General features: G+C 46.5%; 1 protein-coding gene across 1 annotated transcript in view; it reads right to left on the bottom strand.

Moving 5' to 3' along the window:
• Positions 1-24,291, bottom strand: part of RIIAD1 (regulatory subunit of type II PKA R-subunit domain containing 1) — a 37,484-nt gene extending 13,193 nt beyond the window's left edge. Inside the window, exons 1-2 of the mRNA XM_078668258.1 lie at positions 24,106-24,291; positions 5,141-5,217 (exon numbers count right to left, since the gene is read on the bottom strand). Coding sequence (XP_078524384.1) covers positions 5,141-5,217; positions 24,106-24,189 — 161 coding nt within the window. The 5' untranslated portion in view covers positions 24,190-24,291. The remainder of the gene's footprint in view (positions 1-5,140; positions 5,218-24,105) is intronic.
• Between the last annotated feature and the right edge of the window lie 1,179 nt (positions 24,292-25,470).

The following is a 25,470-nucleotide window of genomic DNA, read 5'->3' as shown; positions in this document are numbered from 1 at the left end:
ATAGCGGTCCTAAGGGTACGTTGAACTAAATCAAGACTGCAAATCCCAGAATGCACTGATGTGGTTAATGGAGTCCTGGGACCAGTGGCGTAACATTAGCCCCTACAGCATGGAGGAGGGGTGCGGCTTGGCCTGAGCGCTCTTGACTGGGCCCGGAGCGTGGGAGCCCAACCCATGTACTTTGCAGCAGCGGTTCCTCCATAGGAGCAGAGGAGCACCGCCCCCTCCCCACACAGCTGGAAAAATAAAATGGTAATAAAAGGATTTTATTTACATTTTATTTTTGCCGGCTTTCTGCCGAATGGAGAGGGCAGGGCGGGGCCAGTGCGTCACTGCTGCTGATTGGCAGCAATGACGAGTGGCCCCTTCAGTATGAACTGCACAGGTCGGTTTGGTCGGCTACATTATTACGGCCAAACAGTCATGCGCAATTCAACCTCTCAAGAGCAGGCACAGGCCTTCGGTGCTCTTGGGAGCGCTGGAGCAGCCTGCTCCAGCCAATCCAGACACTTCTCTTGTGCAACATGAGAGCAGCGCCTGGATTGGATAAGGAGGTGCGAGACCTTGTGCTGGAGGAGGCTGGAGCCCGCCGGAGAACACCGAGGATGTGCTGCAGGCTAAAAAGGTAAGTGAAACGTTTTTTCATTTTTAAATGTAAATGTTTATTTGTATTTTGTGTCATTTTATTTATGTCACCATTTTTGTGTGTCACCAACCGCCACTGGTACTTTGCAGGGGTGGGGCTCGAGTTTTGTTATGCCACTGCCTAGGACTGGAAATGGTGTCGTCAGGAATCTTACGGTAACCCCAATTCCCTTCCCCAGGACCACTTGCGCTTCACGCACTCCGAAATAAATAATGCAGCCTTGTGGTCTGGAACATCTCTTGTTCTCCTGAAACGACCGAGAAATGTCAGGAGAAAAGCGTGTTTTTCCCACTCGTATCCCCCAGGCATAGCGTGAAGAAAACTGCACGTCAAAAACAGGCTTGTGATGGAGAAAGCGTGCACTGTGGACGTGCGGTTAAAGCGGCCACGTGTTATGCCCCATTCAGGCCTGCATACCGCCTAACTGGATTCAACCCAGACAGTTTTAAGGACCGCAAACCCCTGTGGGACTCTGAATGCGGCGCTTCGAAGCACAAGCAAAGGTAACCAAACGCTAAATGCAAACACATGCACGACATAAGCCCGGATATACAGAGTGCATAAGCAAAAACAAACTGATCACACAGAGAGATCACCGATTAATCAAACACTGTAGAAGCAGATAACACACTGTATAGGTAGACCCAAAAAAGTGTATATATACAGCGTGTAAACACACCCAAACACACACTGCATAAGCTCACCCTAACACACTGCTCAAGCAGGCTCTAAGACTGACCGCTCACTGTATAAGCAGACACAAAGGCACTGCATAAGTAGACACTTACGCACTGTATATACACAGACACAAAAAAATACACAGCGTGTAATCACACCCAAAACCACACTGCATAAGCTCACCCGAACACACTGCTCAAGCAGGCTCTAAGACTGACCGCTCACTGTATAAGCAGACACTTATGCACTGCATAAGTAGCCACTTATGCACTGTATATACCCAGAAACAAAAAAGTACACAGCGTGTAATCACACCCAAAACCACACTGCATAAGCTCACCCGAACACACTGCTTAAGCAGGCTCCAAGGCTGCATAAGGAGGTTCCCTGTATAAGCAGGCACAAAGAAAGACACTGCATAATCAGACACTAACGCACTGTATACACAGACCTAAAAACGTACTCAGCGTGTAATCACACCCAAACCCACACTGCATAAGCTCATCCTAACACACTGCTTAAGCAGGGTCTAAGACTGCATAAGGAGGCTCGCTGTATAAGCAGACACAAAGACACTGCATAAGCAGACTCAAACGCTCTGTAGTGTAGTCGCAGACACAAATAATGCATTAGCTAACAACCATCTAAGCACATCCAAACGCAAACGGTATAAGCACATTTTAGCACACTGCTTAAGCAGGGTCTAATACTGCATAAGGAGACTCACTGTATAAGCAGACACAAAAACACTGTATTAGCAGGCACTTACGCGCTGCATAGGTAGATACAAACTGTATACACAGACAACTCCAGAATCAGACACACGCTGTATAAGCAATGCGAACACTATAAGCAGATACCTGCAAAAATCCGTATAACGCACACTGTACAAGCAGACACTAACAAGTTGCATAAGGAGACATTAACATAACATATGCAGACTCAATCACTGTCCAAGCAATAACCCAAAGTACACATTGTTTAACGAGGCGCTAGCACACTGCATACGCAAGCACAGTGTATAAGCGGACAATTGAAATATCAGACAAACATATACTGTATAAAGAGATGATAACTGACTGTATAAGCAGCTACTAGCATAGTGCATACGCTGACACAAACACTGTAAAAGCAGACAATGCTATAACCAAATCCAAGCACACTGCATAATACGTAGACACACTGGATAATCAGACACCTGAAATATCAGACACTGTATAAGCAGACACTAATACTTCTTATAAGCAGACACTACCTCTCTATAAACAGTGTAACTAAACAACCATGTAATCGCACCAAAACTTAAACTGCATAAGCACACGCTAACACACTGCATAGGCAGGCGCCTACATAAAAATAGGAAAAACACACTGCATAAGTAGACAGCTGTAGAATCAGACATTGTATACGCAGATGTTAAAACTGCATATGTAGACAACTGTAACATCTATATGCAGACAACTGTACATTAAAGCACACGCTGTATAAGCAGATGTTAACACACTGCAGAAGCAGACAACTGTATAAGCAGAAGCAACCACACTGTATAAACAAATAAGAAGCAGAAACAAACACTTTCATGGCCAAAAACTGCATAATCTGACAACAACTGTATAAGCCACTGTACTTTCGGATACAAACAGGATGTAAGCAGTAACAGACACTAAGCAGACTATATATTCAGATAAAAACTGCAGATATAGACGTAAATACACAGCATATCAACAGAAGTAAAAATATTGTATAGGTCATTGACTGTAAAAAGCAGACCAATGTGCACTTTATAAGCAGATGTTTGCACACTGCATAAGCAATGGCAAACACTGAATAAGCAGATAAAAGCATTTTATAGGCAGGAGCAAACACACTGTATAAGGGATAAACATACAGTACAAGAAGTCGAAACACAATCCATAAGCAGATGTAAAATTGCTACATAAAAAAAAGTTAATTAATACCTCACAGGGTAATTTACACCCAGTGTTGATTGCTGGTCTGGGAACACACCACTGCAAATAACATCTGCGTCGGCAGGGAGTGCGTTGTAGTGTTGGATTTAAATATTTGTCTAAATATATGGGGAGTTTCTCCCCAAAAATATTTGTTTGCCTCTTTGCAAGTCCTACAGAAATTTGTAAAACATGCCAAGTGCAAGCGAGGGAGATTTGCACAGCTCCTGACAAGCGCCATTGTGGCACCTGGCGGAAATTCAATTTACAGCTTTATCAGTAGTTCTTGGCGGGTCTAAATGCACCCCCCGATTAGCAAGCGACAGGAATGTGGTAAGACCTTAAACAAGCATTGGCAAAGCCAATAAATCGCGCCACTATAAAGCAAGTGGTGGGCTATTGGCTTTGCCAATGCTTGTTTACAAAGCACTGCTGAGGAAAAAAAAGTAAAATTTAAGTGAAATATAAAAAATAAAAAATAAAAATACTGGATGAAAAGCAAATGCAAATGTCAAAGTATCCTAAACCTGTACAAAGCATTAAAAATGTGAAATGTTAATAAACGGCATATTTATTTTTAAAATAGTTTTCATGCGGAATTTAACCCCTTGCGTGCTTCTGTCGGCCAACGGCCGTCACGTGCACTAGCTTCGTAGTGCTGCGCACGTGCGTTGGCCAACGCGGTCCCGTCCACTCTGCTCAACCGCCGCGGAATTGCTGCAGCGGTTAAGCGGTTATGAAGAGTAAAGAAGTGTCAAACCTGAAAGGAAAACACTTGCCAAGGCCTTATTTACTTTCCACAGCCCTCAGCGTGTGGCTGACGTTTCAGGCAGTCTGGTATAGCCAGACGGGCCAGCTTGACAGGCCCACTGATTGGGCTGTTTTTTACATTTTTTTATTCCATTCGGTCACAGTCCACAGGGCCGAAAATGGGCCACACACTGCCCCATTGAAGCTGGCCCACCTAGAAATGCCAATTTGCCAAGCTGCCAGAAAGCCAGTCCAACTCTGATAGCACTCAGAGCTGAAACAAATGCCAAACGCTGCAGCCATTCGGTCTCAGCAGCAGCCAGGGGAATAAGCATCTTCTTTTCAGCCAAATGGCGGCAAACTGAGTGCAGCAGCACCCCCCCCTCCCCCAGCGCCATAAATATTTCCTATATATGCCACGGCCTGGGGTTTCACACGATATGTGAAATGCAGGAGACAGAACAAAGCCAAGTCAATAAAGTCTGCTCTTTAATCAAACGCTGGCAAAAATATACATGTTGCTATGCTTTTACAGATGAGTTGTGCGGGGTGGTGAGCAACCCATAGCGCACAGGGTGGGCATGTGATTGGGGAAGCCGCACATGGGCGTAAAGAGCAAGAAAACAATGCACTCGCACGGAGTGCTGAATGCAAAAGAAAAAAAAAAGTCGTGACCTGAATGTGAGCAGTGGAAAGATACAAATTATCCAATCTTAAGAATGGTAAAGAAACAATGCTCCAGGGTAGGAACTAAGACAGGAGAGGAAGGAAAGTCGTCCAATAAGAAACAATCAAATAAGAGTGACAAGAAAGTCAACCAATGATAAGTCAACCACTGTAGGTTATAGGTATGGTCCACAGTAGGTGTTTCAACAACGTACAGCGATAAACTGTCGGTAGGCGAGGCCCAAAAACACACGTTTTCAGCTCAAGCTGACAAATGGGTATTTTCTCAGGGAAAAAAGAGGGAAAGTTGCTCAAAACTTTAGCCACCTTAGGTCAACTGACAGCTCAACAAATCTGAATATCTTTATATTTTAGTGGTGGTTCAGACCTCCTGCTCAATCATGCAAGAGCCAGCAAACCACGACCAGTATAATCTGAAGACCCTCCTTACCGCAGAAATCCAGCCAGCAGCAGTGGCAGTTCTTTGTGCGACCGCAGATATCTTTCATTGGCGATGCGGGTCTTGATCTACAACCAAAAAAGGAAGAGCAGTCAGCAGTAGTCGTGGGCAAAGAGTTTTACCATTTTGGGGTGCACCTCAAGTAGGGTAAGGCAATGGCTTATTACTTGCTCATCAATAGTGTTTGAGGCGAAGAGACAATGGTGCCTCCATGAAAGGCCGGGGCTAATCTATTCATAATGTCAGAATACCTCTGGTCATTGACGATATATTGAGGGGGAATACTTGGGAATACCTCTGGAAAGACCAGGGCTTCTCTTTTTGCAATACCTGTTTAGTTATTCAAAGGAGATAGTGCGAGAACACATAAAGTCACCTCTACGAAGGCCAGGGCTTATCTATTCACAATAGCCAAGTACTTCCGGTGCTAACCTATTCACAATACCCAGTTACTTCCGGTACTAACCTATTCACAATACCCAGTTACTTCCGGGGCTAACCTATTCACAATACCCAGTTACTTCCGGGGCTAACCTATTCACAATACCCAGTTACTTCCAGTGCTAACCCATTCACTTCTGGTGCTAACCCATTCACAATACCCAGTTACTTCCGGTGCTAACCTATTCACAATACCCAGTTACTTCCGGTGCTAACCTATTCACAATACCCAGTTACTTCCAGTGCTAACCCATTCACAATACCCAGTTACTTCCGGTGCTAACCCGTTCACAATACCCAGTTACTTCCGGTGCTAACCTATTCACAATACCCAGTTACTTCCGGTGCTAACCCATTCACAATACCCAGTTACTCCGGTGCTAACCTATTCACAATACCCAGTTACTTCCAGTGATGACCTATTCACAATACCCAGTTACTTCCGGATCTAACCTATTCACAATACCCAGTTACTTCTGGTGCACACCTATTCACAATACCCTGTTACTTCTGGTGCACACCTATTCACAATAACCTGTTACTTGCGGTGCAAACCCATTCACAACACCCAGCTACTTACGGTGCTAACCTATACACAATACCCAGTTACTTCCGGTGCACACCTATTCACAATACCCAGTTACTTACGGTGCACACCTATTCACAATACCATGTTACTTATGGTTTTAACCTATTCACAATACCCAGTTACTTCCAGTGCACACCTATTCACAATAACTTGTTACTTCCGGTGCTAACCCATTCACAATACCCAGTTACTTCTGGTGCACACCTATACACAATACCCAGTTACTTCCAGTGATGACCTATTCACAATACCCAGTTACTTCCGGTGCTAACCTATTCACAATACCCAGTTACTTCCAGTGCTAACCCATTCACAATACCCAGTTACTTCCGGTGCTAACCCGTTCACAATACCCAGTTACTTCCGGTGCTAACCTATTCACAATACCCAGTTACTTCCGGTGCTAACCCATTCACAATACCCAGTTACTCCGGTGCTAACCTATTCACAATACCCAGTTACTTCCAGTGATGACCTATTCACAATACCCAGTTACTTCCGGATCTAACCTATTCACAATACCCAGTTACTTCCGGTGCTTACCTATTCACAATGCCCAGTTACTTCCGGTGTTAACCTATTCACAATACCCAGTTACTTCCGGTGCACACCTATTCACAATAACTTGTTACTTCCGGTGCTAACCCATTCACAATACCCAGTTACTTCTGGTGCACACCTATACATAATACCCAGTTACTTCCAGTGATGACCTATTCACAATACCCAGTTACTTCCGGTGCTAACCTATTCACAATACCCAGTTACTTCCTGTGCTAACCTATTCACAATACCCAGTTACTTCCGGTGCTAACCTATTCACAATGCCCAGTTACTTCCGGTGTTAACCTATTCACAATACCCATTTACTTCCGGTGCACACCTATTCACAATAAATTGTTACTTCCGGTGCTAACCCATTCACAATACCCAGTTACTTCTGGTGCACACCTATACACAATACCCAGTTACTTCTGGTGCACACCTATTCACAATACCCTGTTACTTCTGGTGCACACCTATTCACAATAACCTGTTACTTGCGGTGCTAACCCATTCACAACACCCAGCTACTTACGGTGTGTCAGGGGGTCCCGTGCTCAGCCCCGACAGGGCTAACTGAATGTCCGTCTCCTCAACAGGCGGATTACTACGGGCCCTTTAAGGATGGCCTTTGTGTACGTGACGGAGGCTTCGCATCGGAACCACCTGACTTTTCGGACCTATCAGGAGTGGCGTCTCGCCATATGAGGAGAGACCCGGAAGACGCTGTGTCTTCGTCGTGGGAGGAGGAAGTTAGACGCCAGGAGAACCACGCGACCGGGAGGACGGAAAGCACCGTGGGGACGGATTCCTTGGAAGTGGACGACACCAGGAGCAGAGAAGGTGCCGGACCGAGAACAGAAGAGGAGCGGACGGCGGCAGCTGTAAAGCCAGGAGGCCAACGACACCGCGTTTCGCCCAGCCACGCAAAGGAGGACGCGTGGCTCTCCCAGGTGCGTGCTCGTTTGGGTTCGTTGTTAAACTTTAAGAAGGGAGGGACCGGATAGGGGACCGTGCAAACACTGGGGCACCTCGTTTAGCAAAGCCGTGTATAGCTCACTGAATGTGGTGGTGGTCTTTGCTTTATCCCTCACACCCTCCCTATTACAAGAGTTTCTAGTAAACGGAACAGCCCACTAAAAGCCACGTTCTTTTCTTTTCTTCCATGTGCTGGAGTGTCCCGGACCCCGACCCAGGAAGTGCCCCGAGGATCACAAACCTACCACCGACCCCGTGTCTGACTGAAAGACTTTGTTTTGTTATCTGTAAACCGCAATAAACTAGATAAACAGTCGCCCTCTAGTCTTGGCTCCTTCCCTTCTTGTGACCGAAAGGTGACACGGTGCTAACCTATACACAATACCCAGTTACTTCCGGTGCACACCTATTCACAATACCCAGTTACTTACGGTGCACACCTATTCACAATACCATGTTACTTATGGTTTTAACCTATTCACAATACCCAGTTACTTCCAGTGCACACCTATTCACAATAACCGGTTACTTCCAGTGCTAACCCATTCACAATACCCCGTTACGGTGCTAACCTATTCACAGTACCCAGTTACTTCCAGTGCACACCTATTCACAATAACCTGTTACTTCCGGTGCTAACCCATTCACAATACCCAGTTACTCCGGTGCTAACCTATTCACAATACCCAGTTACTTCAAGTGCACACCTATTCACAATAACCTGTTACTTCCGGTGCTAACCCATTCACAATACCCAGTTACTTACGGTGCTAACCTATTCACAATACCCAGCTACTCCGGTGCTAACCTATTCACAATACCCAGTTACTTCCGGTGCTAACCTATTCACAATACCCAGTTACTTCCAGTGCTAACCCATTCACAATACCCAGTTACTTCCGTGCTAACCCGTTCACAATACCCAGTTAGTTCCGGTGCTAACCTATTCACAATACCCAGTTACTTCCGGTGCTAACCCATTCACAATACCCAGTTACTCCGGTGCTAACCTATTCACAATACCCAGTTACTTCCAGTGATGACCTATTCACAATACCCAGTTACTTCCGGATCTAACCTATTCACAATACCCAGTTACTTCCGGTGCTTACCTATTCACAATGTCCAGTTACTTCCGGTGTTAACCTATTCACAATACCCAGTTACTTACGGTGCACACCTATTCACAATAACTTGTTACTTCCGGTGCTAACCCATTCACAATACCCAGTTACTTCTGGTGCACACCTATACACAATACCCAGTTACTTCCAGTGATGACCTATTCACAATACCCAGTTACTTCCGGTGCTAACCTATTCACAATACCCAGTTACTTCCTGTGCTAACCTATTGACAATACCCAGTTACTTCCGGTGCTAACCTATTCACAATGCCCAGTTACTTCCGGTGTTAACCTATTCACAATACCCAGTTACTTCCGGTGCACACCTATTCACAATAAATTGTTACTTCCGGTGCTAACCCATTCACAATACCCAGTTACTTCTGGTGCTAACCCATTCACAATACCCAGTTACTTCTGGTGCACACCTATACACAATACCCAGTTACTTCTGGTGCACACCTATTCACAATACCCTGTTACTTCTGGTGCACACCTATTCACAATACCCTGTTACTTACGGTGTTAACCTATTCACAATACCCAGTTACTTCCGGTGCACACCTATTCACAATACCCAGTTACTTACGGTGCACACCTATTCACAATACCATGTTACTTATGGTTTTAACCTATTCACAATACCCAGTTACTTCCAGTGCACACCTATTCACAATAACCGGTTACTTCCAGTGCTAACCCCTTCACAATACCCCGTTACGGTGCTAACCTATTCACAGTACCCAGTTACTTCCAGTGCACACCTATTCACAATAACCTGTTACTTCCGGTGCTAACCCATTCACAATACCCAGTTACTCCGGTGCTAACCTATTCACAATACCCAGTTACTTCAAGTGCACACCTATTCACAATAACCTGTTACTTCCGGTGCTAACCCATTCACAATACCCAGTTACTTACGGTGCTAACCTATTCACAATACCCAGCTACTCCGGTGCTAACCTATTCACAATAGCCAGTTACTTCCGGTGCTAACCTATTCACAATACCCAGTTACTTCCAGTGCTAACCCATTCACAATACCCAGTTACTTCCGGTGCTAACCCGTTCACAATACCCAGTTAGTTCCGGTGCTAACCTATTCACAATACCCAGTTACTTCCGGTGCTAACCCATTCACAATACCCAGTTACTCCGGTGCTAACCTATTCACAATACCCAGTTACTTCCAGTGATGACCTATTCACAATACCCAGTTACTTCCGGATCTAACCTATTCACAATACCCAGTTACTTCCAGTGCTTACCTATTCACAATGTCCAGTTACTTCCGGTGTTAACCTATTCACAATACCCAGTTACTTACGGTGCACACCTATTCACAATAACTTGTTACTTCCGATGCTAACCCATTCACAATACCCAGTTACTTCTGGTGCACACCTATACACAATACCCAGTTACTTCCAGTGATGACCTATTCACAATACCCAGTTACTTCCGGTGCTAACCTATTCACAATACCCAGTTACTTCCTGTGCTAACCTATTCACAATACCCAGTTACTTCCGGTGCTAACCTATTCACAATGCCCAGTTACTTCCGGTGTTAACCTATTCACAATACCCAGTTACTTCCGGTGCACACCTATTCACAATAAATTGTTACTTCCGGTGCTAACCCATTCACAATACCCAGTTACTTCTGGTGCTAACCCATTCACAATACCCAGTTACTTCTGGTGCACACCTATACACAATACCCAGTTACTTCTGGTGCACACCTATTCACAATACCCTGTTACTTCTGGTGCACACCTATTCACAATACCCTGTTACTTACGGTGTTAACCTATTCACAATACCCAGTTACTTCCGGTGCACACCTATTCACAATAACCTGTTACTTCCGGTGCTAACCCATTCACAACACCCAGCTACTTACAGTGCTAACCTATACACAATACCCAGTTACTTCCGGTGCACACCTATTCACAATACCCAGTTACTTACGGTGCACACCTATTCACAATACCCTGTTACTTATGGTTTTAACCTATTCACAATACCCAGTTACTTCCAGTGAACACCTATTCACAATAACCGGTTACTTCCAGTGCTAACCCATTCACAATACCCGGTTACTTACGGTGCTAACCTATTCACAGTACCCAGTTACTTCCAGTGCACACCTATTCACAATAACCTGTTACTTCCGGTGCTAACCCATTCACAATACCCAGTTACTCCGGTGCTAACCTATTCACAATACCCAGTTACTTCAAGTGCACACCTATTCACAATAACCTGTTACTTCCGGTGCTAACCCATTCACAATACCCAGTTACTTACGGTGCTAACCTATTCACAATACCCAGCTACTCCGGTGCTAACCTATTCACAATACCCAGTTACTTCCGGTGCTAACCTATTCACAATACCCAGCTACTCCGGTGCTAACCTATTCACAATACCCAGTTACTTTCGGTGCACACCTATTCACAATAACCTGTTACTTCCGGTGCGAACCTATTCACAATAACCTGTTACTTATGGTGCTAACCCATTCACAATACCAAGTTACTTCCGGTGCTAATCTATTTAGAATACCCAGTTACTTCTGGTGTTAACCTATTCACAATACCCAGCTACTCCTGTGCTAACCTATTCATAATACCCAGCTACTCCGGAGCTAACCTATTCACAATACCCAGCTACTACGGTGCTAACCTATTCACAATACCCAGTTACTCCTGTGCAAACCTATTCATAATACCCAGCTACTCCGGTGCTAACCTATTCACAATACCCAGCTACTCCGGTGCTAACCTATTCACAATACCCAGCTACTCCTGTGCAAACCTATTCATAATACCCAGCTACTCCGGTGCTAACCTATTCACAATACCCAGCTACTCCGGTGCTAACCTATTCACAATACCCAGCTACTCCGGTGCTAACCTATTCACAATACCCAGCTACTCCGGTGCTAACCTATTCACAATACCCAGCTACTCCGGTGCTAACCTATTCACAATACCCAGCTACTCCGGTGCTAACCTATTCACAATACCCAGCTACTCCGGTGCTAACCTATTCACAATACCCAGCTACTACGGGGCTAACCTATTCACAATACCCAGCTACTCCGGTACTAGCCCATTCACGAGTACTTTTTCGTTGGCAGTATTTGTGGGTGAACAGTCACCTGCAAAAATACCGGGCCCCAAATTTTAACAATACCAAAGTCTTTGATCATTGGCGATGTTAGTGGGTGAACAAACAAGGACCCTTTACAAAGGCCAAGATCCAAGTACTTTTACACTGACAGGATGAGAGGGGGAACCAAAAATATTGCTTCTAGGGCTGCACTGGATTGTCAATGTGCAATATCCAACCCCATCATCACAGGTATAGGGGTAAACAGAAAAGGACACCTCCAGGAAGGCCCAGGATCGACTATTTGCAGTCTCCAAGTACACATTTATTGATGATATATTGGGAGAAGACATGGCGATACTAGTCGGTGAATTGATAAGAGAACCTCAAGGAAGGCCATGGCGTGTCTACCTGCACCCCTGAATAAATGTTCACTGATGTTACAAATGGGGGAACAAAAGAGTCAGTTGACAGATGAAGAACCCCTTACATGCACAATGATTTATTTTATTGACATATAACTTCATAATATGCTGTTAGTTGGGCTCAGGAAGGACCCACATGTGGGTGCAAGAAGTTAGTAATCCTGGATAGTTCAGTAATTGGATTTATAATCAGCCCCACATAGACCAGTGTTAAGGAAAAGCCCAGATCAATAATTTGTACCAATGTACAAGAATGTAACATAGATCATTTATTCAGTATTTGCAGAATTTTTAGGTCTTCAGCCTTGACGGAAGGAAAGTTTGAGTCAAACCTGGGAGCAGCAGTGGGTGCTTTAACCACTGAGCTATCCGAGAGGTGATCCTCAAGTCAGGAAGAAGGAAGAAAGACCTAGGGACGAGATGCTCTTGAAATGGCTCTAGTAACTGAACTTGTGCAGAGTCGATGGGAATCCCAAAAAGGTCAACTCGAAAGGCAAGCAGGGGGTTACAGCAGCAAATGTCTAATCGAGGTGTCATGGGGTGGAAAAGCCATGTGAGTTTAAAACTGACTCCAATATTGGAATAAGGAGAGCATGTGCATTGCTAACATGTCAGAGAGGTTGAGAGGGCTGGGATAGAGTACATCACATACAGCGGCGGTTTCTCAGCTAAGGCGGAGGAGCGCTGCCCCACTGCAGGAAAAGGGAAAAATAAAATAATAACACAATGTTTTCTTATTCGGTACTCAGGCAGTTTTACGGGTCAGGGCAGGGCTGTCGTCACAGCTAGGAGGGAGCGGAGTGGTTGGGGCACTTAAGTGCGCATGAGGGTTTGGCCGGGGTCTTGGGCCTGCCAAACAGTCATGTACACTTAGCATGTTCTCCACCTGGCTGTATTGCACAGCCTGGGAATATGCACATGCTCCCACTCCCAGTCTGAGCGCCGAACCATGGCGCTCAGACCAATCATTATTCTGCTGTCATGGTAAGCCTGTGTGCTTCCTGCTTCGGGGAGTAATAGAGGAGGACGGAGGAGGCGGCCTGCCGCTAGGTAAGTGACTTTTTTTTTACCGCCCCATATGTACTATTCTGTGGCAGCCGTCACTGATCATATGTCTAGATCTCCTGCCTGTCAGAGGCGGCAGCAGTGCTTCATTTGGGTTAATTTGTAAGAAGAAAAACCATAAGAGCAGGATGTAAAGTTTTTTTTTTAGGAGACCACTGCTTCAGCTGCCGTGTGCCTGGGTTGCCAATGCCCAGGCTGCCTCGTCTTTATTGCACCTCAAACTTCTTTCTTCCACTACCCTACAATTTCTATTTACCTCTCTCATGCAGGTCCTTTTTCATTCTTGCTTTCTCTGTTTTTCAGTCTCTTCCCCCTTTCTCCCTTTTTCTGTGTCAAAGTCTCATGATGAAAAATACTTACAAGTCCCAAAATATAAGTGTAGGTGCCCACCCACTCCCTGCAAACACTGGCACAAAGTAAGCAGTGCCACGGCTTCTAGCAGCAGTCCCCATTCTCCCTTTTAGTCATTACCCCCTCTGGCCCAGCGGTGAACATCTCTCACAGGCAATTGCCAGGATTGTGGCACTCCAGTAGGCAATGGTGTAACCATTCTTCCTGGTCTTTAACCACCAGAGGTGTGTGCGTCGTTGGTGCTTTGGAGCACTTCCGGGTTGCAGGGAGTGCGGTGCTTCTCTGGGTCGCCGGCGTTCTCTTGGATGACCTGGAGGGGAGAATGCGACACTGCTCCAGGGGCGCTTTCGGTAGGTCTGCAGGGAGCTTCGGCGCGCTTTTCGGGTGAGGCAACCTACAGGTCTGCAATGCTGGGATGGTAAACGGCCTTGAAAAATTGTGGGCAAGTGTAACAGGTACTCAAACAGATCAGCGTCCTGTGTGGTGCCGCCCAAGGCCTATTGGTGACCAATGCCAGTTTCAAGACCCCTGCCACCAAATACCCTGACGCGACAGAGGGTTCTGTACAAACTTTGTGATTGATGGCTCTGTGCAGTTCATGTGGGGCTGCCCACAGGGGTTCTGAAGACAACACTGCTCCCTGGTTAATGCAAGTGCAAACAACACTTGTGCCTATGGTGCTCACTTTATCAACTGGAATGATCACTACAATTGCACCTGTTCCCTAGGTTGGCAGGGCAAGAATTGCCGCAATGATGTGGATGAGAGCCGCCCTCGCAACGTCTGCCAAAGTGGTGGTCTTTGCATTAATATCCCAGGTCCTTCAAATACCAGGGTTGAAGTGGGTGGACTGGACAGCTGTTCAAAAATATTTCTTCTATGTGCTCAATTACCCTCGCTTTTCTTGGCTTGTATACATCCACGTTGTTAGATATCTAAGCGAGAGGGATGAGGTGGTAATGCTGACCGGTAATTGCATTACTCCAAGTCCTTCTTTCGCTTAGATTCCTACCTCCCTCCTGGCCCTGTATGTCCAAGCCAACTGTTTATTCGGGGCTTGTTGACGAAACAGGAAGTATAAAAGGGGGGAGGAGCTTTTATGCTTGGTAAAAGGTCGGGAGAGGCATGGAGGCCTCATGTCGTTAGGAAAGTAAGCGGGAGAAGGACTCAGAGTAATGCAATTACCGGTAAGTAATCGAAGCAGTATGCCGTTGCCATGAACCACTTCCCCGGGCTCCCAACCTTTTCAGAAATAGCCTCCCTCTCCAGACTAGGCCCAACGTTAAGGAAAAAAAATATCCCTGGGAAGCGAAGGGGCGGGAACGCGCCGCCAGCGCATCACTGGGTCTTCTGTGCAGGAAGTGTGCTAATTACTACGCAGTCCCTCAGGCCTGGCCTGAAATCCCCCGCTTACACCTCAGCTGTCTGCCTCAGGTGAAGATAAATGTAAGTGGGTGAATCTGCAGGGACTGAAATTACATATTTATGCAAGTCATTTTGATAAGCGGCAGGAGGGGGGAAGATTAATGGCCTCCGCTTGCGCTGGTGACGCTTCTGCTCTAGTTTCAGCAGCTCAGTAAAAAGGGAGACTCCACACCGGAGTATGAATGAAGTAGTGTGTGGAGGAGGGGCCCTGATGTGTAATAACTTTACGCATACAGCGAGTTCACAACAAAACACCCTTGCAAGCAAATGGTACACTAGATAACCTTCTGCAGTGTTCTGCATATAAGTTGCAGGCGCACAGGTTTGAATCCTGGCGCCCGACTCATATGTGCATCTTTCAGATGTGGTAAAATACACTTGTAGACCAGCCGCGGCCCATGCAGGTAAGAGCAGAGGGGTGGTAGGGCCCTGTGAGGGGGGTTTCCAGGGTCGATTAATTATTTATTTAATTGTACCTTGTCATCGTCTGGCGAAATCCCCCCGACCCCCGACCCCCAACCAGGCCACACCGCTCTTACCTGCATGGGCCGTGGCTGCTTGTAGACACCTACTATTCTAGCACAGGCAATTTAGTTTGTACCATGTGCTATATATATTGGCAACATTATTACTCAGCCATCCAAAACTACATCTAATTCATTTCTGGGGACCTGATTTAATGTTTGGCGTCCTACTCAGCAAACCCCAAAATGAAAGACTGTATTCTCTACTGATGACGGTTAATAAACCAGAAACACATGTCTAGAGATCCGTACTATCTGCGCCAACCTTGGCGAAACACTCGAAAATATTGGAGCGAGCTACAAAAGACTTCATTTACCAGAATGCCAGGGGCGAACCTTGCCTGAGAGGTCAGCGGTGTGCTCCCACATCCTGTTGTCTATTTAAAGTACTCCTGTGAGTCACTGAGCGGACGAGCTCATGGATGAAGCACCTGCACGCCAGTGAGTGGTACCGGACCTGATATAATGTTTGGCAGCCTACTCAGCAAACCCCCAAATGAAAGACTGTATTCTCTACTGATGACGGTTAATAAACCAGAAACACGTGTCTATAGATCAACACTATCTGCGCCAACCTTGGCGAAACATTCGAAAATATTGGAGCGAGCTACAAGAGACTGCATTTACCAGAATGCCAGGGGCGAACCTTGCCTGAGAGGTCAGCGATGTGCTCCCACATCCTGTTGTCTATTTAAAGGACTCCTGTGAGTCACTGAGCTGACGAGCTCGTGGATGAAGCACCTGTGCGCCAGTGAGTGGTACCGGATCTGATATAATGTTTGGCAGCCTACTCAGCAAACCCCAAAATGAAAGACTGTATTCTCTACTGATGACGGTTAATAAACCAGAAACACGTGTCTAGAGATCAGCACTATCTGCCCCAACCTTGGCGAAACACAATTTACCAGAATGCCAGGGGCGAACCTTGCCTGAGAGGTCAGCGGTGTGCTCCCACATCCTGTTGTCATTTCTGGGGATATTTAACCTCCAAAACCAACAATAAAAAAACGAATTATGATGGATTATTAATAGATGTGCGCGTAATTTGTTTCAGCTTAACTGTATGAAAATTCGGCTGAATTATTCGAAATTACGAATAATTATGCAAAATGTATAACTGGCATATGCCACTTTATTTTAGCACAAAATGCATTCTTGTGTCCTCTGAAGTTGCATTTTACGCTTAAAATATACTGCAAACAATCAACTACAAATCTGCCATCACTCCATTGTTCATGTCGTTCCCATGCTTTTGCAGTACATTATTACTGCAAATGGTGTTTCGAGTAACAATGGAAACACCAAATTACACTAATTCTACCAGCATATTTCACCCAGGCCTTGTTATTAAGAGGATATAGACAAGTCCAAGGAGCACATTTAAAAGGTAGATAGTAATGAGACATGCATCAAAAAAATAGCAAATGTCCTGACCACTCACCTCTTCCTGAGTGCTTCCGTCCTACTTTCTGTACAACAGTGAATAACACCCAAGCTGTGTATTACTCCAGCTAACCACAGTTTTTAGACTTTTTGAATGTATGTGTTGCCAATAAAATCTAGACTGGAGATGGAGCTGCCAATTTTAAATGGAATTCAGATGAGAAATTCTAGAAAAAAACCTCTAGTTGAATTGAAAAGAATTTAACCCTTCACGTGTAGAGGGTGAGGCAAACATTTCCAGCACCTTCCTAAAATATGCAAGCTGAAAAGATCCCAGAATCGCTCCATGCGAGAGCAAACACCAGCCCCTCCTTCAGAAAGCTGGAACGTGGGAAACCACAAGAAATGGACCTTTAAATAGTAGACGCGAAGCAAAATAAAGAGCCCAGCAGGCCATGAGGGAAGCACATCCAAGTAATGGTCTTTTTATGGGCAACACTTCACAGAAGCAACAACTCAGGAGCCACAATAAACCAAGTGTAATCATCAGGCCTCACAGAGGACCAACAGTGCAACAATTCAACATGGCACCCAAAGATGCTAAGACAAGCTAAGTCCACAAAGACCATTGTCCCTGTCCATCGCCGAGATGGTATCCGGGTAGAGAAGCGCAGAAGCAGTGTTTCATTTTGCCAGTGGTAGATGCTGTTGTTCAGTTTACGTGGAACTTCACCTGGGTATTTGATGTCATGTGAACTTATTTTAGGAGTAATTACAGAGGTCAGTGTGTTTTGCTGGCCTAAGGTATACTACCTATAAGTTGTAGCCCTCAGGTCTCTGATCAAGGATGGAGGCAAGCGAGAGAGGATGGTGTGTAAGCATGGTAGTCGGGCTGTTTGTCAAACTAAAGGGAGAGGTAGTGATATGTGGAGATTATATCATTATGAGGGGTGAAAGATTCGTACCTCCTGAACTTTTGCACCAAAGACGGATGCAGTAAACTCACGAGGGACATATAAGAGAGGCACGTTCAGAAAGCTGAAGGAAACTTTTTGGTGGCCACAGACATATGAAGAGATGTTGCGATGGGTGAAGACTTGTAAAGCGTATATAGCGAGGGAGAAAAAGTTGAAAGTAAGTGGAGACAAAGTTCAACATTTGATTGATCTGGGTGTCCGCTGGATACATGTCTTTGGACTTTATCAGACCCATGTGGAACCTACCAATGTAGACACGCTTTGCAGTGGTTATGGTCGATTTACAAAGAAGGTGGTTGGACGCAGAGTTTGTCAAGGAGATAACTGCGTCCAGCAAGATTAATGTTTTGAGGAAAGGGTTGCCGAGGGATGGTGCACAATGGCTCGCTTGTTAATGATAATGAGCCTCAACTGAGTCCCAGAGAAAGGAGACATTTCTTGGAATGGAATGGTGTGAAACATAGCAGGATGAGTGTGCATCACCCAGTCTTATGGCCCACGGACGAAAGAGAAACCATATCATTAAAGGGGTGCCTGGGCAGGCTTCGAAGAGTAATTTGGAAGCGGACAGGGTAGTGGAAGACTTGGTGTGGTTGTATCGTACTTGTGTGAATGGTGTCACAGATGGCTCACAGTTCTTCTTGATAATGGCCACGGAAGCAAATACGAACTTGGTTGTTTAGTTGGTTGAAAGAAATGGTAAAAGGGATACAACAAGCATTTGCAATGCAATAGGTCTCGCATTATTAAAGTTAGAGCTATTGGCATTGTAAATGGCAATGCCTTTTATTTATGTTTTTGTTTTTAAACATTTACAATGCTAACAGCTTAGCCCCTTCGCTGGGGGGGTAAGAGCTGTCAGCATGACCGTCAATCACAGAGAGAGTATCAAAGAGAGCAGCACTCGACAGAAAGTTAGTTTCGGTACCTGCAGGTCTGTGGACTGTTGCTGGGGAATAAAATATAATGTGCACTGTTTGTTTTAAATAGTTTCTTGTGCATGCATTTAGCAAGAATTACCTTTCAAGTGATATTGGCAAACAACTCTAATGCAGGTTACGATTTTCAATGCCATAGTGCTTCAGGATTGTGAATGTAAAAGCAGAAGAGGTAATAAAATGTAATACAGATCTTGCTTTACATTAATTTATGAAACAGTCACCGTATTTGGGATTTCTATTCTGGGAAAACAGCAACCTTTCCTTTGCAAAGTAATAGGTTTGCACATCTTACTATGCACGTCACCATATCAACTTAAGAAAAAATGATCTTGCCATCAAATGCCTGCTGAAGAGTCCACTGTACACCTTCAGAAGCAGTAGATTGGTTCCGCGCTCGAAAGTATGGTCTTAAACTATTTCTGGAGCTTCGTGTTGTATATTTGCAGGGAGACTCTGGTGTCAGATGGCAGAAGGCAGGCTGTAGCCACCGCGGGTCGTGGCAATTCAAGTTGGCCTCCAGGCCGCGATGTCTGTGGCCTACAGCTGGCTGAAGGCTGCGTGAGGCTTGAGCCTTGGTAATTCAAGTTGGCCCCCAGGCCTGCCTGCAGTGAAACCCCATAGCTGCCAAGGTTTCAGATTTGTACGAGTGGCATTTTTATAATTTCAGTGTAATTATGAGTGACATTTCAACGACTATGAGTGACACTTTGTCCCGAGGAAAATCAAGCAAGAAAGTGGAAGGAAACATAAATCTCACAAATTCTCCTCATTTTAGCAAGGAGAAACTCGAAGCTGATCAAACTGCTGCAAAGCCACAGAAATGGAAGGGCACTAAAATGAAGTGTTAATAAAAGTCAGCTGACGCGTGGACGCCGCCGCAGTCAGTCAGGCACTGAGCAGGCCTCAGGCTGACAGGCACACACACAGTCAGTCACAGCCAGTGTACTGTAGTGTATTATTTTGAAAAACTACCTTTAACCCATGAATATCCTAATTCGTCAACCCCGGCCGGCACACAACTACCTGCCCCGCAGCACAACTTGACAGCGGCCGAATATGGCATTTTGCACATTGTTCACTTATTGTCCTGTGCTTTGTGTGACCTTGAAACTTTTAATCACCATATGTAGGGGTTCTACTTATTTACAAATAGAATTGCACTATTAGTGGTTTAGCTAGCAGCTTTTTAACAATGACTAATGTTTTGCCCCATCGCTTTAGTCGATGCTAAAACTAGAACGGAGCACCACTGCTCTTGACTGTTTTTTAACAAAAAGGACCCCTTGTCGGGGGGAACATGGCGGCTGGACGTTAGCCGCTAGCACCCGGAGCTCCCATCACGGCCACTTGATTAGTTAAATCCCGGGACGGAGGAGACTTACGCTAACCATGGACTTGCCAAAAATGAAGATGAAGAGACGTCTTTTCATCGCACCCCTGTTGCGCTCCTGCCGCTCCTTACCTGTGAGGAGGGAGCGGTCTCGTGGCCGCGACATGTTCCGGATTCTGTGTCAGCCGCGCAGCTGGGAATGTGCAGGGAGGAGGCTGGGGGAACGTCTGCCCGTACCGCCTTGCTGGCTGCAGGCCGCCCTGGATCTCCGAAGAGGGCGTATGGCGGCCGCATTAGCCCACCTTAGGGGGAAACACAGCATTGGCAGTTTCTTTTGCCAGGAGCCGGTTCAGAGAGGAAAAGCCGTGCAGGAGGGTAGAGGTAAGCTTGACAAGGCCGTAGCTGCCGCGGTCCAGAGGTCAGTTGCTCCAATGGAGGATCATCTGCAAGTAATTGGGGCTGCTGCCGGTCAAACTACTCAAACCGCCAGTAGTACACAGGTGGTCAATACATCACAAATAGCGGCCGTAGCCATCACCATTACCAGGAAGTGGGGGAAAAAAATCAAAAAAGGCCACAGTGAGTGGTAGGAGGGCTAATCTTAATAGTAAAATAATTTCTGGCCGGACAGACACCCCAAGGGATACCGGGGAGCAATTTCAGGATTTGACCACTGCTGGGCGTATTTCAGCATCCTCCCCTACTACTGGAACAGTGCTCTTAAGCTGTGACTCGGCGTTCCAGGTATATCACGTTAAAGGCAGGTCAATTAAACACAAATAAATTATCACCGCCGACGGGCCCGGGATTCCCGAGGAAACGCTGTGCCCGCCTCCCTGCTCGGGGCCGCGCTGCCATTGGCGGACCCCTGAGGCAGGAAGCCAGGCAACGGGAGAGAAGACGTGGGCTGGGCCAGAAGAGAGAAGGAAGTCCCGCCTGCTGCTGGGCTATGATTGGCTGCCCGCCGGGATGGAGCAAAGAGGCCAAGTCCTTCCGCGGCCCGGGGCTCCCGTGAGCTAGGGAGAGCCCCGGGGCCGCCCCACCTTGAGTCCCGGTCCCGACCTTGAGTCCCGGTCCCGAGATGGGGGACCGGGAGAACAGAGGCGCTGTCGGGCGGGGCTCCCAGGGATCGGGAGAGCCCCGCTACCGCTGCCCCAGAGAAGAGAAATCCTGCGTAGCCGGTGAGTGGGGTCCGGTGCTGGTGTGTGTGTATGTATGTGTGCGTGCGAGTGTGTAGGTGCGCTGGTGTGTGTGTGGGGGGGTCTCTGTGTGTGCGTGTAGGTGCGCTAGTGTGTGTGTAGGTGCGGCGACGGGGGGGGGGTGTGCCTGTGATTGCTTGTGCCTGTGTATGCGTGTGGCTGTGTATGCGTGTGGCTGTGTATGCGTGTGGCTGTGTATGCGTGTGGCTGTGTATGCGTGTGGCTGTGATGTGCGCATGCGTGAGTGTGGGTGCGCGTGCACGCAGTGAAATCCAGGACAAGAGAAGCGCGTGGCACCCTCTTGTCCCTCCTTCCCCCGAGACGGGCAACATGAAGTCTCCAGCTGGACGCATCCTTCGGATGCAGTACCAGCGAGACCTAAAAAGGAAGTGAGACCAAAAAAAGACAATGAGTGTTGGAGGCTGGTTGAGGAAGTTGATTGGTTAAAAGTGAGACAGGCGGACAGGGCCTGTACAGGTTCAAGGGCCTCTGCACAGAGGTTCTATCAAGAGATCACTACATGGAATCAGACGATGGTCCAAAGCAGAGGCGGCTGGTAGGGAATGGGGGAGGGTTGAAAATATATAAAAAACATTTTTACTTACCTTTTCCTGAGGGTGCCTCTCTCCTCCACTTCTCTGCTCTTCCTGACTCCAGTCTGGTAGAAGCTGCAGGAAGCACTCAGCACACAGGTTCCCCTGAGCGAATCACAATGCTGCAATGCAGAGTTGTTATTGGTCTAAGTGCTGTGGATTGGCACTCAGATCGGGACAGGGAGCCTGTGCATATTCCCCACCAGGCTGTCCATTACAGCCTGGTAGGGAATATGCAAAGTGCGCATGACTGGTAAGCAGTCATGCACACTTAGTGTACACAGTCCACTCCTGCTTCCACCCTGAGTCACCAGCCCCACCCCTCCCAAACCCAGCCCGCAGCAACCAAAAATAAAACGATAACCTTTTTATTATAGGTTTATTTTTTCACTGTTCTAAGAGCAGTGGGCCGACGCTCCTCCGCCTTAAGGAGCCAACACTGGTCCAAAGTGGAACATGAGGAGCGCATCGTCGTACTAAAGGGGTGCTGGTTGTGAGGACGCGAGTACTAGACTGGCAGAGGGAGGTGACGGATGGATGTAAAGGAGTAATGCCGTTGATGGAGAATTAGTGCAGCGCAACTGAGAGTTGGGAACCCAGGGCCGAAAGAGGCGGAGGTGATAGGGCAGTGAGGGAACACGTATCTAGGAGGACCAACATGGGCAGAGTGAGGCAAGCTGCCAATAGGCTACACAATTATGAGCGGTGATTTGCAGGTCAAATCGCGCGACTGAGTCACAATAACATTCTGTTTTCTTTTCATTGAACTGCTGGTTCATTTTCCCTTTATTTACTTCATGTTAATGTTAAGGGTTTTACAATGTAATTAATCTCCCCTTCCCAAGTGCTAACAAATTGGATGTGTAAGTTTTTCCCTTATTGATTATGAATGTTTATGTTATAGAGAATGGGGAGGGGTGTAGTTTTAACTTGTCCATCACTACGCTGGGGTTCTGTTTAATGTCAGATGGAACTGCTGTGAAGGTTTTAGAGGTCAGTTATGGTTGAGCTGGCCTAAGAACACCTATGAGTTGTAGAACCCTTACAATAAAGTTCTGCTGGTCCTATTATTGGGTACCACATGAAAGTGAAGTGAGCAGCACCGCTTTTTTGGGGGAGTGGGGTAGATTTGCAGGAGACAGGTCCTATATTTCAGATTCAAACTTTGACCCAGAGCAAAAGAGGTAAAAGTAGAAAAGGAAGAAAGAAGAGAAAGGCAGGAAGACAGTGACAACGTGTGGGGATAAAGAGAACCAACTATAGCGAGGTTAATAAAATAAGCAGAAAATGTAGGTTGGTGAAAGAGAAATGTGGGGGAATCAAAATGGGAACCTTGTTATTCGGCAACCCCAGCATTTCAGAGTACCCCGAAGAACGTCATCTTCTTTCTCCTGCAAATATATCTATTAAAATGAAGCACCCGGCAGCTGTAACTATGTAACCTGTAACTCGCTGATCTTGTAACTAGCAACACACTGATTCTTATGTAAAGCGCTGTGATACCTCCAGGTCTAGCCAGTGCTATATAAAACTTTATAAATAAATAAATAAAATAAATAAGGTCTGGCTCAGTCACGGAGAGGCTTCAGCCGCCATGAGTGAAACATAAAGGACGCCCGTCTCCCTGCATCACCTTAACTATAAATAACAATGTTCCTTTCAGCCGTTGATTGTATCGACAAGTAAATGCTGGCCATAACAGATGCGCTAAATAAATTATTCAACCAGGTGCTCCAATCCAATTGGCGTCTCACTACATTTCCGTGGTAGTTACTGCCACTCAAATCCCGCCTCCTGCACGCTCCCACAGGCTGCTTTTCGCGTCAGTCACTCCTCTACGCGTTGCTATTGGTTGCCGGCGGGGAGGATGCCTTGTCCAGCGCGCGCTGCTCTCGCGCAGACCGGGTGGGTTTCCCGCCACGCCGCCCCCTCCCAGCCCCTCACCTTGAAGTCCCGGAGCCTCTCGAGCTGCTCGGGGGTCAGGGCCCCGGGGTCGCTGGGCTCCAGCGCCGACTCCGTGTCCGCCATGTCCCGCCGGAGGTAAGCCAAGGCCGCGACGCCGCCAGCGTCGCTATGGGAACCGGCCAGTCACGTGACTGGAGCCAGCCGCTCTGACGTCATTGGAGGTGTTTGATTGCTTTCATCCCACAGACATGCCTAGTGATGGTGAATCATCACCCCCTGAGTTTTGCAGCGCTGTAAACAGGCGGGTTAAAGACATCCCAAGGTCAAAAGCAAAGCAGTCGTGTATTGTGTCCATGCACAGGTCACCTGGATCAGGGCTTTACATGGGAGGCAAAAAGTGGAGGGTGTCTTATAGGGGCGTGGCCTATGCAATTAAGGACATGGCTTAAACAAGTAAACTCAATTTCAGTGATCCATATAGTGTGCCACCTAAACCACTATTTTGATGCAAGATTACGTTAAACGTGAAATATAAACAGGAGCTATATTGCTAACATGGATTACCTAAACATTTTTTTCATTAATTGTTCAAAAATCGATAAAGTGTTATTTGCCTGTAAAGTATAGGACATAAATATAGGGACTTGGTTAAATGTCCGTTTTTAATTATTACTAACTGGTATGAGGCCCGGAGGGACCTGGCTAACTTAAAGCCCTGACCTTGATACTTGCATGTAATAGTTTGGCTCCATGTCAATGAGGACACCGAGTTCTTGTTCTGGGTTTTCGTATGTTGCACTGACATGCTTGTGGCTGCTTTTCCTAAAGAAAATACTGGCTATATGTTCACCTTTTAATATTCTGAAAAGGCCGAGACAACATTCTTCATCATCTGTAGTCATTTTTACATTGCCTTTCTCTCTTTGTTACTTTAATGGTCAGTCTGGTGACGTTAAGGCAGATACATACAGAACACATTTTAAAATGCTTTCTTCTCACACTTACTGTTTAAATTATGTGCTGTTAAAGGTCAGAAATACTGGCTTTAGGAGATTTTCCTAATTTGTTGTACCAGCAGGGAATTCAGATGGCCGAAATGACAGCAGCTAAGTGACAGACCAGGCTAGTGCCTCGCTAACTCGGACAGGAGCACAGGATGCCAAGAGCAAGTCTGCCCCACAATCTCAGGCCTGTAGTACTGGTTTTCCCAGAGTTAGCCTGCCCCACAATCTCAGGCCTGTAATACTGGTTTTCCCAGAGTTAGCCTGCCCCACAATCTCAGGCCTGTAGTACTGGTTGCCCAGAATTAGTCTGCCCCGCAATCTCAGGCCTGTAGCAATGGTTGCCAAGAGACAGTCTGCCCCAGAAGCTCGGGCCTGTAGTACTAGTTGCCCTGAGTTAGTC

Source organism: Lissotriton helveticus, chromosome 12 (genome assembly GCF_964261635.1).
Source record: "Lissotriton helveticus chromosome 12, aLisHel1.1, whole genome shotgun sequence".
Lineage (NCBI taxonomy): Eukaryota > Metazoa > Chordata > Amphibia > Caudata > Salamandridae > Lissotriton > Lissotriton helveticus.
The sequence above is the reverse complement of the archived record's forward strand: the minus strand, read 5'-3'. Positions and strand labels throughout refer to the sequence as shown.